The following is an 18,847-nucleotide window of genomic DNA, read 5'->3' as shown; positions in this document are numbered from 1 at the left end:
TCTATAAACCAAAACCGCTGGGTAGAAACCACATTCATCACAATGGCAAGTCGCGCGACAGAGAAGAGAGGTCTGCAGAACATCTGGAAGCATTTGAAAGAAACCAATTTTGAGTTTTGGTCTGCAAAGCTTCTCATGCAATTGTCAATGTTACTAACAGTTGCGTTCATGACCCAAATAGTTTTTCTTTCTTTTTTTTTTTTAAGAATCATTTTCCACAGGAAAAAAGTCACACATTTTTTTTTCCCTTCTGGAAAATTAACTTTTCAGGCAGAAGAAATATTCAAGAAAGATTCTGCTTCAAGCACTGCTTAGATTTCCCTGAAAAACTGCCTATAACAAGGCAAGCAGCTCAAAAAGAAGTCCCCCTGCACAGGGCCAATTTTAGGCAAAACGTCAGGGAAGAAAATAAAGGGGCAATAAATTCTGAGCGTGTTTGCACAGCGCATGCCAGAACAACAACAACAACGAAGTCCCAAGCCTAAAACCCCGCGTTTTCGTTACAAAACGAAGCAACAGTTTGCGTTTGCCCGCACGCTCTTAACAATAGATGTCAGTAGCGTTCCAGGCTGCGCACATCCGCGTCGGCACCGCGGCCGGCTCCGGCTCGGGCTGCTCCTCCTGCGCCCGCCGTCCCCAAGGCTCAGCCCCTGCCCTCCGACGGGCCTGGGCGGCGCGGCACGAATGAGCCTGTTACCTGCTCGTACTTCTCCAGCTCCGTGTGGTAGATCTGCCGGATCTGGGAGAGCTTGGCTCTATAGTCGGAGTGCTCCACCGAGTTGTCGGAGCCGGCCCCGCCGGAGGCGGCGGCGGCGGCGGCGGCAGCGGCCGAGCCGCCTCCTTTCTCGGGGCCGGCCACCCCCTCGGCCAGCAGCATGTTGTCTAGCCGCATCAGCTGGGGGTCCGTGGGCTCCTCTTCCTGGGCTCCCCGGATGCTCAGCACTGCACGGAGACACAAAGGGGAAAGGAGCYGTGAGTCGCGCCCTGGGGACCAACGGGGACAGCGGCAGCCTCGTATCGAGCGGAAAGGGCCTCCCCGGGCAAAAGCGAGAGAACCCGGATCTGCACCCCAAAAGGGAAATCTGAATCCCAAGTGCTCTCATGACTGCTCCCAAAATGCAGCCCCTTGCTTTCCAACCCAAACAGCTGAGAATTCAAGGTGGAAGCAGCAAGCAAGGCATTTTAACTCCTAACTCCCATTTCTGCGCCTCTTTCTTCTTATCCTGTACGAAGGAAACAGGGCAGAACCGGTAGGAGCCGAATAGCAGAATTTATGCAAAGTCTGACGTTCTGGATTAAGATACTCAGCAAAACTGCGCGCTTGCAATCGCTGGCATTTCCCATTGCATCGGCCCGATCCCCCTCGCTGCCGCTCTCGTGCTGAAAGAAGTCGGGAGGGCCATATCCTGCTTCCAGCACGGGATGGGAAGCTGGAAGTCCCTATTCCAGCTCTCAGCTCGCCCCGAGGCACTCTCACATCTCCTAACACATCATTTGGGGCCTGATCCTGCACTGTTTGCAGCGGCCTCCAGCAGACACAGTCCTACGCGGCAGAGGGGAAAGAGCTCGGCCTCCCTCCTGCAGGAGGTGCCAAGGCGAAGAGTTAGGAGCAGAGCCCACGGCAGGGCTGTGTCTCAGTTCCTCTATCTTTAAATGTGGATGGACAGGGCTCGCAAAGCCTCACTAATGCACAACGAGCTTTTAGCCACCTAACAAAAGACAAAGAAACGCACAAATAAATCTTATTCTTTGGAAAGCACCTTTTTTTAAAATTTGATCATCCAAGTGAAGTTTAAACTGTGCTAAGAAAAGGGGGCGACAATAAATCAATCCTCACAAAACGACTTGCCAAAGCGAGATTTTTTTTCCCCCTGTCTTTGGACTCGCTGTTTCAATTATTGCTTTGAGTAAAAGTCAGTCTCCTTTGAGCGCTTTCCTGTCAAAATTACACCAGAACGCAGCGACCGCTCCGGGCTGGCTTTGCAGCAAAGGGGCACGTTCCAGCCTCTGCGAAAGTCGGAAGCGCCAGGGCGGCGGGATAAAGAAAGGGCTTTGGAGAGAGCGGAGCAGAGAGGCAGCCCTGAGCGGCCGGCTCCAGCAAAGCGGCGTACACGCACGCGCTTGGGCTGTGGAGGAGCGAGGCAGAGACATATTCTGCGGAGCACACGCGTGGGCGTAGGACACACCATCTCTCCCTCTGCCTTTTGAATGAATTCACACCCATATGTATTGATATATAAACACACAGGCAAAATTTTCGCTTTTTTTTTTTAATATAATTTGGAAATGCCATTTTGGTTATGCATGCAGTTGGTGTCTGAACACACAAACATAACCCTAGATTTCTGCATGTATACACGCAGGTGTGCGTGCCTGCGGGAAAAAAAAGAGGGGGGAAAAAAGGCTCAACAAGTGAACAGAAAAAGGCAATTCCTAAGAGAAATGAATTCTGTTTTCCCATTTCCTTTGGCAGAGGAACTCAAAACACTTTGCAAACACACACACACCATTTGCACACGCTCGTGCACACCCTACCTCTATATATCTGACAGAGCAGGGTAATGCCCCATGGATTTTAATAAAGCCGGGCCTGCTTACACCTATGATGACTTTGACCCATTTTTCTGACCCCCTAATTTGCAGCACAAACAACAGCAAATGATTTTCACTGTCTTTAAAAAAATATATCTCAAGTCAGTTGCCAGTAAGAAGCAATAACAGAGCAGTAAAATACAAAAAGCCCTACCAAACAAGGGGTATGTTTTTCCTCACTCTGAAATAAGTTTGAGAGAGATACAGTTGTTATTAATATAAAATCACTTGAAGTAAAAGACCCTGTGGAGAGGTTTGGATAACACACAGTAACAGAGCTTTTTTAAGCCTCAAACTCCACAGGCATTTTTGTGTTTAAAACATTGACTGTAAACAAAGCTTAGAAGGTCAGGAAATAAAAAGGAAAAAAAAAAAGCCCTACAACAGTAAATTTGCCAATAGAATGAGCTAATAATAAATAATTCCACACTAGGGACAATCATTTATATAAATAGGGATGGGGGCACGGTGCCAACTTTGGATCCAGATGCCAATTTCAGAGCTCGAGGAAACCCAAGGAGACAAGATCCGGAATTTCTGTCTGCCGCGCTCTCCCTGCTCCCGTCTACGCTATCGCTCCAGGAAGCCAGAAGAGGGATTCTGTGAGACACCCCGGATCAAGCCGTCCTGGCGCGATGCGATTCACCGGCGAGGAAATTCAAGGGAAGACGTCAGAAAATGGTTTGGGGTTTGCGGTCCCTAGTCTGAAATAAGAGGTAAGACTAGCCAAAATCCTTAAAAAGAGGAAAGGGGAAGAGATGACAAGATACAGGGGAGAGATATACTGGCTATGAAGAGAGAGAATAAATCCCTGTCCTCCTGCTAAAAAATCCTTAAATAAAAGCACATCCGAAGCCGAAATAAAAATGGTTATCAACGTGGGCAAATAATAAACAAACCCCAAACAAACAAACTGAAAACGGAGTTGCCAAAACAGGCGCATCGGGGATTCCAAAAGGGAAATATTTTTAGATTAAACACCTCAGGAATCATTGGCCTGACGGGTAGGCGCAAGTGATTAATTAGGTTATGTTTGGAGAGCTCCTTCACGATGAAAAGCGCCGTATAACGGCTCCGCTTTATTACCGCGCGACGGGAAGCACCCGCACGGCCCAGCGCCGACGGTGCGGCTGGCGCCCCGCTGCGCACGCGCGTGTGTAGATGTGCACATACACGCACGCTGCGGTGCCGGGTGTGCTACATGACGGTCCCCTCCGCGGGACACGCGGCTCCGGACAAAACCCAGCGGGGTGAGACGGGGCCGGCACCGCGCAGCGATTACGTGGCTTCGGCTGGCCAGCGAGAATAACGCTATTAAGTAAATAAATGAAAAGGCCAATGTGTCTAAGCAGAACTGATGCTGCCTATTTATCCCTGGAAGGCTGCGCTCAGGCGAGGAGAAGACAAAATGATTATTTAAAAGCTGCTTTTTGTCTTCCCGGCGCTACGCAAGCGACTGCAGCCGGCACCGAGGACTGGAGCCGGCCGGACCCCTCCTCACCTCCCCCCGGCTCGTCTCCCGCTCGGCTCGAAACGCTTTCAGGCAACCCAGTTCCCCAAAAGAGGGAGGCAGCTGGGATCCTGCAGCCCGGGAGATCTCCGTCCCCAGCAGGGGCGAAGAGCAGCCGGTGGAAAATAACAACGGATGCGCGACGGAGCCGCGCAGCACTCGGTGCAGAATGGGGGGCATACAGGGATACAGCGGGATATAGGAGAGGTTTCACACCCCGCCGCGGGCTTTAATGCCGGTCTCTACCCTTCCCGGTGGCCGTGGCAAGCCGGGGCCGGCTCAGCCCCGGGAAGCCGCCCCGCGGCAGGGATGCTGGCCCCGGGGACGGCGGCAGCGCACGAGGGGCAGGCGGCGGGAGGGTTATGGCACCCGCGCCGTGGCGCTGCCGCGGATAATCGCGAAAGGCCTCCGCTCTCCTCAGGCTGTCAGTTTTCACACGAAATTAAAATAAAAGAAATAAAGCAGAATGATGTTTCCCACTCCCTCGGCTCCTGTGCCCCCGCCGTCCGGGAGCGGGCGGCGCTTTTCCGACAGAAACCTGGAACCGAGAGCCTGCGCCCGCTCCTGGGTGCCCACAGTGGGGCCTGCGGTCCCCGCGACCCGCCGTTCGCTGCTCCTGATTAAAGGAAAGGAAAAGGAAAAACAAAAAGAAAGACACCAACTAACAGCCAGGGGGACGGCGGGGAGGAAAACGAAGCAAGACTTTCTGTCTTTGGCTGCTTTCCTGCTGGCTCCGAAACCCCAGGAGCCGAGTCACATGCCGCTAGAGGGTGCTCGCTCCTCGCGGAGATCTCACACCTGGCTCAAAATACAGTTTTATATATACATATTTATCTATACACACACACACACACAATTTATATATATATATACACACACACCTACATATATATATATATACCTACATATATTTTATATATATATATACACACACACGTATTTTAAAATCAAAGCAAAACCACACACCTTGTCCCCATTTGCACTGCTGCAAAACGCTCCCGAGCTCACCGCAGAGGGGAAACGCTCCGCTTCAGAGCCTGGCCGGGGCGCCTGCCTCCGGCCCCGCGGCTCGCCGGGCACCGCATCGGGGTGACCGGCGGCGACACCAGCGCTAGGAGCAGCCGGGGCCCGCCGAACCGCGGACCCCTCTGCGGCGGGGGCTTTGCTCCCCGTTGCCTCGGGGAGGAGCGCAGTCGGGGAGCAGGGCAGTGGCGGCACGCGTTGCTGAACCCGAACCCCTGCCTGCTTCCCTGCCTGCAAAGAGTTTGCTCCTGCAGGTGCAAACACCGCGCAGAGCGGCAGCGATGCCCCAAACGTCGCGGGGCATCCCGGCGCAACGGGACGGTGCCCGCCTTTGCCTTTGCCTTGCCACGGCCCCGCGGGGCCGGGCGCTCCCTGCTCCCGTGGCAGGCGGGCGCGCAGCAGCGAACGGGCAGGCAGCGTGCAGCCGCGCGCCGCTAGCTCCCTCGCCCGGGAGAGCCGCACTAGCGGGGCATTCTAGTTCACTGGGTCATGCCCGGATTTTCTGCTTGGGCATCTCCAGCACGCGCAGCCTGGGAAATGGTTCCCAAGCTCACTCGCTCGCTCTTTCTCTCTCTCGAGCAAGATATTATGGGCACCGTGTGCAGGAGGAAATCATCCGAGCCCTGATCGTGGGCCTGCTCTGTTGCCTGGCAGTGGTGCAGGGACACAGGGACGCGGTGGCAGGGCTGGCCTCGAGAATCAGGCAAGGAGGCAACGCCGAAAATAACTCCCTGGGTTCTTTGCCTGCCCTGCGATTCAGGGACACAGGATGGAAACTACTTCGAGTCAACAAGTTATGTCCCACGGACCTGGGAATCTGCCAGGCTCTGGTCCCCAGGAGCACCTGCGGAGCAGCCAGCCCCCACGTGCACGTGAGATGGGCAGCAGGCCCCCCTTGTGCTTTCGTGTCCCCACATCACAACGCTGTACAGTGTTCCCAAGCGCTAGGCAGCTGGTCAGCCCGAATTACAGCCAGGGCAGAGGGTCACAGGGCAGGAGAAAGACATCCCTTGGTTAGACACTGTGCTGGGCACGTGCCTTCAAAATGGACTGCGTCCTGAGGGATGGCCTAGGGCTTTGAAGACACCTAAGAAACCCACTAAAGTGGCTACCAGGCCTCCTCCTGCTCCACCGTCCCAACTTCCCAGTCCCATATTTACTCCATCTTCCTGGGAGCACTTTTCCACAGGGAGCTGCAGAGCCAGTTCAGTGCAGGAGCTGAGCGTGCAGCCACCTCTCTCCACCACCAAAGGCCTCAGCTCAACGACTCTTTGCTCTCCAAACATACCAAACCCTTCCAATCTGACAGGCCCAAGCAGCACTGGCAGAAGAACATCATGAAGGCAACTAAATGTGGTCAGGGAGGATGGCAGCAGCACAGCAGGAGATGATGGCTTAGCAATGCTCCCTGTGGCCAAGGGAGCCAGGTGGCAGAGACCAGAAAAGGAGGCTCAAATCTCCAAGCTCTACCTGTCTTCCAGAAAGGGCAAGAGCTTTTTATCCTAATGCAGCCAGTTGCCTAAAGCCAACGAAATACAAGAGGGGCAACCATATGACTGTCCTGGCTAGATTCCTACAATAGGAGGTATCTGTTCACAACAGGATACAGCCAGCTTTGGTACAATCTTCCCCACCACTTCTTGTCTTTGTATCTCCCCGTCCCAGCCCATCTTGGACACTGCTGTATGCATGTGCAGTCACCCCTGTTTCTACGTGGCCAAGATTTTTTGAGCGCAAAGAGAAGGGTAAGCAGAAGAAACTGGAGGAGAACAAGCCAAGGTAGGGCACTGGGAACAGACTCTCCAGGGATGCAATAGTGACATTTCGGAGGAAGACAGCACAGTGAACAAGACCAGGCCAGCCCAGGTTGCAATGACAAAACAAGAGATTTTCAAGAACCGGCACAGCTGCTTGCTAGGGTTTTGCTGCAGGCTACCATGTACCTTGGGGTTCTTCAATTCTCCACTGACTTCAGCAGTCAAAAGCCCTGTCCCCTAAAATCTGCTGTCTGGTCAAAAACCCTCAAACTATACAAGCTGGCAATTCCTCTACAGCTCCATTTGCTGAGAATATCAGCCAAAAGCTGGTCCCAGCAGCTGGACATTTAAACAAACCCACCCTGAAAGAAACCTGCCGAGTACTTTTAATGAGTACCAGAGGAGAGTCCACGTTCCAGCCCAAGCTGGACTGCCTGTTTTTGGATATTCTCATCTTTGTTCCTGCCCATTCCCAACTTGCTGAATTGCCTTTCCAGGGGGACATTTTAAAGGAGAAGGAGATTTCAAGTAAATGATTGCAACTTATCGAAAATAATGTGCTACTTAGCATCGGAGACAAGCATCCTGGCAGGCAGAAATGGGAAGCAGTGCCGGAGCAGATGGGAGTAATTAGGTTGTGATTTTCAGAAGGGTTTTCTTTCCTGCCTCCACTGTGCCTAAGATGTATTGCGGGGGGGAACCACCCAACAACAGAGTTTCAAGAGAAGCGAACGATTCCTCTGCCACGGCCGTGGGGCTGTGAGCTGGCCTTTTGCATGACCTTCCCGGGGGTGAATCACAGATGCCTTGAGCAGAAATGTCACTTGCAGAAAGTACCACTGGCTGCTCTGACACAGAGCTTGCATAGACACAAATGAGACAAGATTCCTCCTTGTCCACAACGGCCCTCACCTACCAAAGCACTAAAACCTCACCTGCACATCGAGGAAAGAAGAAGTTTTTCCCAAACACTCTCCTGGCCTGGGACCAGCAAATGCTCCCGTAGTGTTGTACACACAAAGAATGCACATCAGTTCATCCCTGGGAATGCAGGAACTCCTGTCTACATCCTGCACAGACCCACACAGCTTGACTCTGAAATGCTACTGACAGGTTAAACATTATCAATCGTGTCACCTTTTGCAATTTTACCATGGTTCACAATATTTACTTGGGTTCATAAAGTCCCAGCTTCAGGAGTCACATATTTCACTGTTTTTCGTTAAAGACATTCTTTTAAACCTCCAGGTCTAAAACAACAGCTGGCAAATACAGGGGCAGCCAGAACGCTGACAAATATCCCTGCTAACAAAACCTGTAAGAAATCTCATTATTTTAAGCTGATCTCAATATTCACTGTGGCCTGATTCTACATTTGTGAACATTTAAGATCAACAGTATTGAACCTGATATAAAAATATTCCCCTCTGCCTCATATCTGGGGACAGTTAAAATTGCGAGGACCTGATACAGTTAAGTGGCTTGTGGCTGTCTGTCTATAACCTTCCTGTACTCATTTGCACACTCGTACCCATGTCAGAACAGCCAGGGTTTACTTCCTCAATTAACCTCTGATGGCATGGACTCGAGTTAACTCTTTCCAAACTCTGCTTTTGCAGAACTGCCCCCATGCCAACTACATCACCATGCACCTACTTAAACCCCTGTTTTTCTTCCTCCTCTATTCAAGTATATTTGCAACTTAATTTCTTCTGCATCCCAATATAACAGCAAACCCAACACACAAAGGGAAGCATCAAATTCCCTTGCTTCAGAGGCCCCAAAGCTACATAAATCCAAGTTAAGCTAACGCACCCACACTGCATCGCCCACATGCTTCAAGTATATGTGCAAAACTTGACCATGGCTTGGCCAATACATAGCAAGACATTAAATGCTCTAACTCAACCAAGTCCCAGCCCACGTGAAATCACTGCAAGAATCCTGAAGGAGCCCTAGTCCAGGCACAGGCCTATCTACATGTGATGAGATGATGGGAGAGAAGTCAGGGAAGCAGGACCTCTCGCACAGGACCTCCCTTATACCACCAAAATCTTCTGAACAGAGGTCACCAAAGCTGAGTTCCGTGTTCTTGTTGCAACTGTTGACTTGGATTTTCACTTTATACACAAAGTCACCTTAGGGACCCTATGTTCACAGAGAACAAATAAATTCCCAGAGCACTCTGTAGGATGCTAAAACAACTCTGTCTGCGCTGTGTCTTCAACCACCAGTTCAGAGATCCATGCGATAGACAGCAACGTAAATGTCTTCTTGGCAAAGCATATGGTGTCCATATTAAATGGATATCAATGCTCTCAACAAGCAAGGTGGAATATTCAGTGTTAAGTAATCACAAGGGTTTTAAATCTGAGCTGGATGTATGAACGGTGTTTAAGAGAAGTCACTCAGAAAGTCAAAACAGAGATACCTATTTCCAATGTAAATGGAGGCTGAACTTTCCAAACACAAAGGCGCACACCCTTCCAGGAAGAGGGAACAAGGAGAAGTGATTTTTTTTTCTTAAAATTGACATAAAAGTTCCCCTCCTTTCTCCAACCTTTCCAAAACTTACAAATGGATGAACAGATTTTGCTCAGATTTTCCAAAACAGGCTGCCGTGAGATGAGGCATGGAAAATTTCAGCTGGCAAAATGGCTTTTTGTGCATCTACTTATTTATTTATTTCCCAGAGAAAGGAGGAACATTGTGAAACTGATGGGCCGTTTCTGTCACCAATTTCCACAGTCTAAAGCCATAAAACAAACCAACAAATCACAGCAACAAACAACAAAAGACACTTGTACCCATGAATGTGGCAAAGTCACCCTGGACACTTACAAAGCCACCTCCTCTCCTGACACTGGAGTGTGCGTCAGGGCTGTTTGGAAAGAAAGCACTTAAAACAATTTTGTGAGAGAGGCTTTTTGAGGTGGAGGGGTATTCACTCACTCCACAAACACACAGTTGTGCACAGATACATACTCCCACAGAACCTGAAGCAAGGGGCTGTGTAACAAGCTAAACCCAAGCAGAAGGTCCTCCAGTGACTGCAAGGCATGCTCCAACTCTGGCAACATATCCGGCCATGCAGTGCACTGCGCTCAGCATCACGACTTTGGGATACAGGAAAACATGCTCATCACAACTGAACGACCCAAGGACAGATTAATGGTCCATCAAGCCCCATAGGCCAACCCAAGCAGTTGCCAACAAGTCCTAACCAAGACCCAACCAGGGTCACAGCTGACAACAGAAGCATTAGATGCTTGGGGCAGCAACACTTCCCCCAGCAACCTCCTAACCGCCACCAATTTTGGGAACATGGAAGTTACCTTCACCACTCACAGAAGCCACTGCAGTGGGAATACTGGGTTCTTCAGACTGGTGGCTCAGCTGAGGACACCGGAGGAAAAACCACTTTTAARGTGACATTATTTATTTATTTCCTTTCCAAACCATCCTTTCCTCCTTGTCTACCCCTCCACATCAAAACCCAATTTCAGATCAATCAAAATGTCTCCCTGAACCAAAAATGAAATCTTCTCTTTCTATCTCATGTTAATCATTTTCCTCCTCCCTCTTTTTTTTCCTCTTTTTTATCAAAATTTGGGTCAATTTCAAAACAACCRAACTGTTGCCATAGAAAAAAGGGGGAACATTTCCCATCTTTCTGGGCTGGAAGAGGCCGAATTATTTCCTAAATTCAACCCGAATTCACAAGAAGTTTGAATTACCCTCACACTATCATTTTGTGGGGTGGGGAATGAGAGAGGGGAATTTATCATATGCCAGAAAGTCACTCAGCTCCCAGTAGAGGCTCTTCATCGTTTCAGGAGGATGCAGCTTGCATGTGCCATGTAAGCGGCAGAAGAGAGAAATGTATTTTAGCGTGTCAGAAAACAGTCTGCACAAGTTTTCTCCTAACCCCTCCCCAAATGCCAAACTAGTTGCCATAGTGAGCAAAGATCTGGCAGCACAATGCTCAAAAGGTCTGGAAAATTATCACTAACACATTGGAAAAAAAACAAAACAAAACTGGAAAATGACCTAAAATAGCCTTTTCCATAAAAATAAGGCACAATATTGTGGTGATTACTGAAAACCAGATTCCTTGGGAAATGTGACTCCCTGCAAAGCAGAACGAACACAGATGAGCCCTTCTTTCCAGTACTTCCCCACATCTTGCTTCTATCAACCACTTTTGCCCATGGCTAGTAACTTAGGTAGGCACAGAAACTTTTAACCTCGTTTTCATATTCCCAATTATTGCTCTGTAGTGGTCGAACAAAGCATTGCCGATCAAATTTAAACACTTTTTCTTTTTACAGCCCTGACCCCACAAGCCCTGTCTACTCACAGATGCTTAGCTTTAGGCTGGTGCTTAACTCCCATCAGCTTCAGTGGCAAAACTCCTCTGCGTAACCACATGGGAAAGGGAGAAATTTGGAAGCAGGTAACATTCAGAATCCAGCAGCTGTCTGAACTGCTTGGACTGCACGCACATCACCAARCAGAAGTGGCTTTAGCCACAGAAAACAAGTTGAAAGTGCTTACGAGCATTAAAAAAAAAAAGCCAACCAAAGCCAACCGTCCCACTCTACTCCTTTGCCATGCCCCGCAGGGCAGCAAACCCTCACAACTCCATGTAATTAAGCAAATCAACTTCACTCCCCGTTAATAATGCTCAGCAAACAACCTTCTCCACCCAGAGCTGAACTCCAGACATGGAGAGGTCAGCCCCGTCTGCTCTCTTACCATCTTATCGTCACTCTTCCCTTGGAAGAGCACAGATGAGTATGGGCCCGCATCCTTGGACTGCGACTGCAGCTCCTCTCCCTCTCCCACTGACCACCCCACATGTCTTCTTCACGGCCCCACACCAGGCTCCTGCACCTGACCTCAAAGCAGGTTTCAGTAAGGTGGCGATGCTGAAACCCGTCCCCCATGCAGAGTGCGCTCGCTAGCCCGCACTCAGCTTATCTGGGGAAACAGTTCGTCTCCCGAACCAGGGCAGGATTAGCAGGCTCCAGTTACAGCTGTGAAGTGCAATCAATCCCTTATCTGCATAGCAAACAGTGCGCGTCTCAAATTCCCGCACGCACGGCACAGACCACACCGTCTGCGGCCACACAGCCTTCTCCATTTCACCCCAGCCTCCCCAGTCCCTGCCACGGGAGAGGGGAGAAAAAAAAAAGGAGGACAGACCTCCAGTGCCCCTGAACAGCAGGCGCAGGAGATAAAGAAAAGCAGAACGAGAGTCAGCGCTGCTCTGTTGCTGGATCAGATTTGAGCGAAAGACGTAGCACAGCTAATTGACTACAGGCTGGCCTGGCTCAAGGGATAGCATCTGCCTCGGAGAAAACCTGGTGGTTGTAATGGTAAATTGGCATTACAAACGGCAAAGGGGAAGAGGATGACACACACATGCACACACGTGCATTTCCCATGCCTCCTGGAGATGGTTGGGAGGGTACTGGGGGAGGTTTCCAACCCTAGATTGTGATATGAGGGAAAAGAATCCGATTTTGGTATTCCAGTGAGAAGAACAGGAGCAAGCATGCATGGGTTAAACACAGGGCTCAGCCTCAGTCCCTCAAATGGCCAGGGCCTGCTGTGCCACGACTCGGTTTCCCCGTTTGTAAAGTCAGCCTTTGTAAAGAGCTCCTCGGCTTCGTAAAGGCTCTTCAGCCCGTGCCTCGCTCAGCTGCAGAGAGCAGGGGTGCAGGGGATTTCCACCCCAAACCTCGCCTTCGTCTGCTGGAGGCTGGGTGCTGGGCTGGACTCCCCTCTCAGCACTGAGAGAGCAAATTGTCGCAGAGGGACAAAGCAACAAGAGTCCCCGAGAGATGGCTCGGACCATGACGCATGCCCGGAAACACTGCCCAGCTCAGAGCCTGGAGCGGGAGCAGGATTCCCTAAACCCTGCAGGAACAAATCACAGACAAAGGACAGGATTGCTCTGAGGACAGGTCCAATCATAAAAAAACCTCTGAACGCCAGTCAGGCTGGGATCTGCCTCCCACTCCAGCTCGGCGCTTTGCATATGAATTCTCCTTGCTGAAAAGAAATGGGTCCTTTGAATGAGCTGAATCTGCTAATGAGAACCCAGGGCCTCCGGAGCCCCTCTGAGGACAAGGGTCCCGTTTTGACCGCCCCAGGCCAAGCCCTGAAACCCGAGGCAAACAAAGAGAGGCTTTCCCCAGAAGGAAGCTGCCTTTCGAGCCTGCTCCCCTCTTGAAAAGGTCATCTCCCCTGGACACACAGAGCTGGCGGACTGCTGCTCAACACACAAAGCAGCCAGGGCAAGAAAGGCATAGGTGAAAAGACTGGCAAGAGCCCAAGACGAAAAGCTGCATTTTAGATTTTCTTTTCCAGCCATCCTTCAAAAAGATGACCCTTGAGACTCCATCCAAGAAAAGTTGGCTTGGTGCTTGTTAGATGGCAATGTCCTACTCGAGTCTCAGGTTTGCTAATTCAAAGGGACCCACTGTCCACCACATGACTGAGAGCACTCTGACTCTTTCACCAAGCACAAAGTTGATGGTGTTGCCATGGGCTAGATTTAGCATTTTGTGCAACACAGGAGAGATTTTCTAAAGCTTCAGGTCTCAGAGTCAAGCGATAGCAGGAAATACTCCAATGTTTTCCTCCCTTTCTCTCTCAAAAAGGCAGACAGTGCAGAGCAATGATACAGAAACCAAGGCAGGCTTTTTTCCCAAGAGCCAGGGACAGACAAGCAACATCCTCCCATTGCAGACAGTGTCCTCAGGCCATGTCCCCTCCCTCCGCTGGCAGCTGATCTCCACCTCTCACTTGCTGGCATGGTTTCTGCTCAGAACCACGTTCCCACTTCCAACACCAACTTTCTGAAAAAATGCAAGAGCTGAGCATGCCCCTTGACACTCTTCCTTCTTACCAGTGCAGCCACTACTGAGTACAAGTGGATCAGTGGTGCCTACCATCAGTGATCGTCTTCTCAGAGGCCAGTCAAAGTCCAGCACCTACCTTTCTGGAGGAGAAATCCCACCCCAACTCCTGCAGTGCAGTCACCACTTGGATGCAACAGATCAGCCACTGGACAATCTCAGCCATCTATGTCCTGGGACAGTACCAGACCATCACATTGCTATAACCTGAGTGTAGTCACTGCAGCCTCCCAAACCAATCCTGACAGCCTCCTGCTCTGCATGTTATAGACATCAACAAGGTGACTGGGCCAGAGTCAGCCTCCCTTGAGCCCATATGCATGTGACCCCCACGTGTGTTTGAAGTACCACAGCTCTCCAGGACTAAATGTTCCTCTAGCTGCTTGCAGATCTTTCTTACGCACACGTGCAAAGTTTTTCTCTCAAACGCTATACATACATCAGACCAAAATCTGCCTGTGCTCTTCTCTTCCATTTGCCTGGTTTCCAAGCTTGCCCCATCCACAGCATCAAAGAGAGGTCAAGTTGGCCCAAGACTAGATGGTCCATCAGGCTAGCATGGTTAAGACACATGGCCATGAAACCACAGCTTGAATGGCTAGGTCTGTATTTACAGCTGTTGGAATGGCAGATGGTCTTTGGTGCAAATATAACAAGGTACAAACCCATCTTTTGGATCTGGAGCAAGGTGCCTGAGCTCCACCATACCCACTACTGCAAACCCTGTACAATACATCTTCCCTCGGGAAAGAGCCATCGCATCTGAGTCCAGTAAGGCAGCAGAAGAGGTACAGACAACATGAACTTTCCACTTTTGCCACCTCTACTCAGGCAAGCCCTGAACACACAACAACAGTGAAGCCTTTGACCTGAGGCTCAAACAATCCAATTTTGGGGGAGACAATGACCTCGGGCAAATAAACGATCACATTTTGTGTGATGCTCAGCTCCTCACGCCACCATGTCGACCTGCTGATTCTAGTGTCAAACGCTGCCCCGGTCTTCAGGGCCTGAATGCAGAAGACAAAGCCCGATTCTTTGAAAGGCAACAGCCGGTCGGCAGTGTTTTAAGGCCTGAAAACAGCTCTGAACGTTCAGTTCCTTTTTTTAAATAGAGGCCCCTTCTGTAAACGATCTGTTTGGACAGGAGGGAGAGCGCTGTAAGAGCCCAAGCGCTTGTGAAATAGGATCGGCTGCGTTCATTTCAGCTCCATTCAAAACATGTGGGGGAAGAAAGAAACCCAAAATTGGCCTTTGATGGCAAGGAAGCAGAGGAAGAGAGAAAGAGGCCATACATCTCCACGTTCCTGAAAGGGTGTTAGACACGAGAGAAAATGGGGAAAAATAATTTAAAAGGATCAATTAATGACATTTCTGTTTGAAGGCATCTGCATGTGTTTAATTATATTCAATGCAAGATCTTGTTGACACAAATTTCTGTGCTGCAGGGCAGTGGTGTAACAGGAGCCAGTTTTGTATGTTCCTACATCTACTACGGACAGGGCTAGAGTCCCTCATGAAAATCAAGGCTCCTTTTACTGGGTACAAGCAAGAAAGACAGAGGTCCTGTTCAAAAAGAGCTGACAGCTTAAGACTGAGATAGCTTATGACAGTCACGTGGGGAAAGAGAAGTTTTGGTGCCCTTTTTCACAGGAGAAGCAAGGAGCGGAAACGCGGGAGACTGAACGACAGGTCCAAGAAAGAGGATTGGTGACCTCGGACGAGCCACCTCGGTGCTTTTACCACCAAACCTACCCTCTGACACCAAGCCCGCAAAGGTAAGCGATGGCGCGTTGGCAAGAGCCAGGCGTATAACCCCCCCTTCGCTCTTTAAATTCCAGCCTTCTGCGAGAGAGGCCCACACCATAAACAGACAGGAGATTAAAAAGGGAGCAAAAATTTTCGACAAACTCCGGCTGCGTCCCAGATCAAAGATCATCTCCAGCGGGCCATCTGGTCCTTGTAAATGTAAAACCAAATTGAAAGCCCTGCCCTCACCTCCTCCGACTCCCTCGGCAATACTGCTTTTAGCATTCGGAGACGAGGGAAGGAGCTCGCAAAAGGCATCTGTATGTAATAGAGCCCCTGTACAGCTGGACTATAGATTTGCTACTCCCCTTTTGTTAATCGCAAAGCAGAGGTAAATGTTTTCTTTGGTTCTCCAGGGGCCCCGTCATTAACAGGGGCTTTGGAAAGAGACTGCAGCCCCCACCCTGGGCTGGAACGGGGCTGCCTTTCAGCAACGCTGCGTCCCTCCAGCTAAGGACCTCGTTCTTGTCCCCGTCGGGGACGCACCGGGAGGGCAAGCAGCTCGTCTCCCAGCAGTGCGATGAGACGGGCTGGAGCCCCAGCCGAGCAGCCCCCGTCCACCGCAGGAGCCGCTCCACGGCACCCTCCTTCCCGTCCACGCGGCGTTTCAAGCAGCCCTCTCCCACTACCTGTCCCCACCCAGGTGGCAAAAGGGGACGCAGGGACAGGCAAATAACAGAGAGAAGCAGAGGAGCTGAACTGAGCGCTTTCGAAAAGGGGACGCGACGCATCCAAGGCAAAACCGAATCGTGAAAAACCCCGCCACCGCAAACCCGGGTACTCCAGGCTGGACTTGAAAGGCAAGTCAAGAGGAGAGAGCTACACGGGAAACGTACCAGGCAAAGAGGAGGCAGCTTGAGGAATTCCTACCCATCAAGCTTTATTGTGTTATTCCAGCTAAGCAGAGACAAAAAGACAAATCTCAGCTCCCTACTTTCATTTATAATTGAACCCAGTCCAGAAGGATGGAGCAAGTACCATCTGTAATGCAGAGTGCATTAGCAGCCGGCAGAATGAAATATTCAAATTACTGTAGGCTACCTCGCATTTTAATGACAGGGTTACAAAAACCTGACTTGTAAGCGGAGATTGGACTGAAAGAACAGAAAGTTTGTTTTTCCAGTGCATGAATTAACCTAACAAAATGTTACTTTCAGGAAAAAAGCATTTGCATGGGTAATTTTGCAACAGATCCCAACAGGCTCACAAGAAAAAAAATATTATTCCATTTAGCTATCTTAATTGATATATTGTCCTGGGAGAAGAAAAAACCCAGGGAAAAAAAGGGCCAGTGCTTTTTCCCTCTGGCTGAAGAGACTAAGTAAATATATATATATATATATATATATGCGTGTGTGTGTGTATAAACCTTAACAACACGCACACGTCCTCTAAATAGGGATGCACGGCAGTGCGTATTTGCATCCACGGGGTGTGTTGGTGGAATACTTGTATTAGCCATATCCTTTCGATGCCGTGCACAATTTCAATATGCAAATCACCCCTTGATTTTCGTGCGTGTGCCTGCGCTGGGATCCATTCGTTTTGATATCGTTAATCAGGGCTGCCGAAAAGCCTGACACAGTAAGTGGCTGTAGCCCCTAGCAGTAGTCAAGATGGAGTGACAGGCTCCATTTAAGATGTCACAGCATATAATAAAGTGTAAAACTATACTTAAAATAAACGAGATAGAAACAATAAACTTGACTCCAGGTTTGAACTTTCATGGAGAGTGACAGAGAGAGGCGAGCACGCGCGGGTGCAAGGAGCTGGCTGTCCCGGAGCACATGGCTGGGGAAGGCTGGGCCGCTTCGTCCACGGTTTTGTGCCCAGCTGCAGCCCTTTCTGCTGGCCGGCGCTGCATCCGGGTGGCAGAGGGCTCTGCTCCCAAACCTGGACAGCGGATCCATGCGGATGGCGGGAGGCCAAAGAGGACGTGCCCTGCACACCCAGCCACGCAGGCATGAAAAACCTGGGCTGCCTCCCACATCCTCCAAAGGAAACGGCCACAGCGATGAGCTGGAGCTTCTGAGCAACCCTGCAATAATGATCCATCTGCACATGGGCCATCTCCCCCTAGCCACAGGCTACCGATGGCCCTACTGCTCCTTGGATTCAACGTGAAGCCCCCGAGGAGGAGGAAGTCACGGAGCCATAACCAGGAGTTTGAGTCTTGCACGTCTGCACCTGCTGCCTGGCCCCTGCTTGCCCAAAGCTGAACAAGCCCCGGGCAACAGAGACGGCAGCTCCACAGCCCTGGCAGAGCCCAAAGCTCGAAAGACTAAACCCAACCGGCAGCCCTTCCCGCTCCCCTTAGCTGCCGGATTGTCCCGGGCCCTTCCAATGGCTTGTTGCGTCTCCGTGGGAAAGCTGTGCGCGTTTTTCATGATTGGCATTGAAGCAGACTGGTCTCGAGTAGGCTTTGCTCACTCAGAGACCCGGTCACTCTCCGGAGAGCTGGTTTTGGATTAGCGGATCCACCTGTGAATGACACAAATTCAGCCGGAAAAACAGCCGCTGGAAAAGCCTCGATGGCAGCAGCGCCTGCAGCGGGAACGGCTCTAAGCTCACCTCTCCTCTCGCTGCCACCCCAGTTTCTCCCGCATGCCAGCCCGCTGGCTCCTGTGCCGGGACCCTCCGTGCTGACGCTGGAGGCGGCGGCGTGCCCTGCCCTGGCAGGATCAGGGCACCTTTGCAGGACCCCCCGCGACCGGGCCCAAGGCCCCGCTTTGGTGCCCGTCCGCACCGCGAGCCCTCCGGAGCCCCACGCCGGCTCTGCACCTTGAAACAAACCAGTCGCTCTCGCTCCCGCTAAGCAGTTAAATTAGAGAGTATTCAATTAATAACAGCTGAATATTCTGTCACATTTAGGAAGATGTATGGTAAGACAAGCGAGTTGTGATGTCTGTGACAGAAATGATAAAAGTTCTCCCGACACAGCCTGGCAGATACTTGGCTGCAGGAATCGTTTGCTCTCATGGACTCAAACGTCAGCGCAGACACAAGACCCAGCGCTGGCTTCAAAGGAGAGACGCTCCAAATTGAACAGGAAAACCTTTGCCAAATCATTTGCAGGCAGCTCCCTCCCCTCTTCCTTCTGGGATCCATCTGAGACAATCTGCATGAAAACACAGGCGCGCGAGTGCACATGCACGGCCCCGCCGGCACGCACGGCGCCCGCCCCGCCGGGCGGCAGGAGGCGCGAGAGGCGGCAGGGGCGCGTGTCC

At 50.9% G+C, this 18,847-nt stretch overlaps 1 protein-coding gene across 7 annotated transcripts in view; it reads right to left on the bottom strand.

Annotated features, from left to right (window-relative positions):
* Positions 1-18,847, bottom strand: part of PBX1 (PBX homeobox 1) — a 159,255-nt gene that overhangs the window by 29,625 nt on the left and 110,783 nt on the right. For 6 of the 7 annotated variants that reach the window (XM_026084687.1, XM_026084689.1, XM_026084692.1 and 3 more), the window contains one exon: positions 698-942. In XM_026084687.1, coding sequence (XP_025940472.1) covers positions 698-942 — 245 coding nt within the window. Of the gene's footprint in view, positions 1-697; positions 943-11,640; positions 11,729-18,847 lie in introns of those variants that run through there. The other variant, XM_026084690.1, reaches the window with a different exon arrangement.

Source organism: Apteryx rowi, unplaced genomic scaffold (genome assembly GCF_003343035.1).
Source record: "Apteryx rowi isolate R43461 unplaced genomic scaffold, aptRow1 scaffold_65, whole genome shotgun sequence".
Classification (NCBI taxonomy): Eukaryota; Metazoa; Chordata; class Aves; order Apterygiformes; family Apterygidae; genus Apteryx; species Apteryx rowi.
Note: the sequence above shows the minus strand (reverse complement) of the source record. Positions and strands in the feature narration are given on the sequence as shown.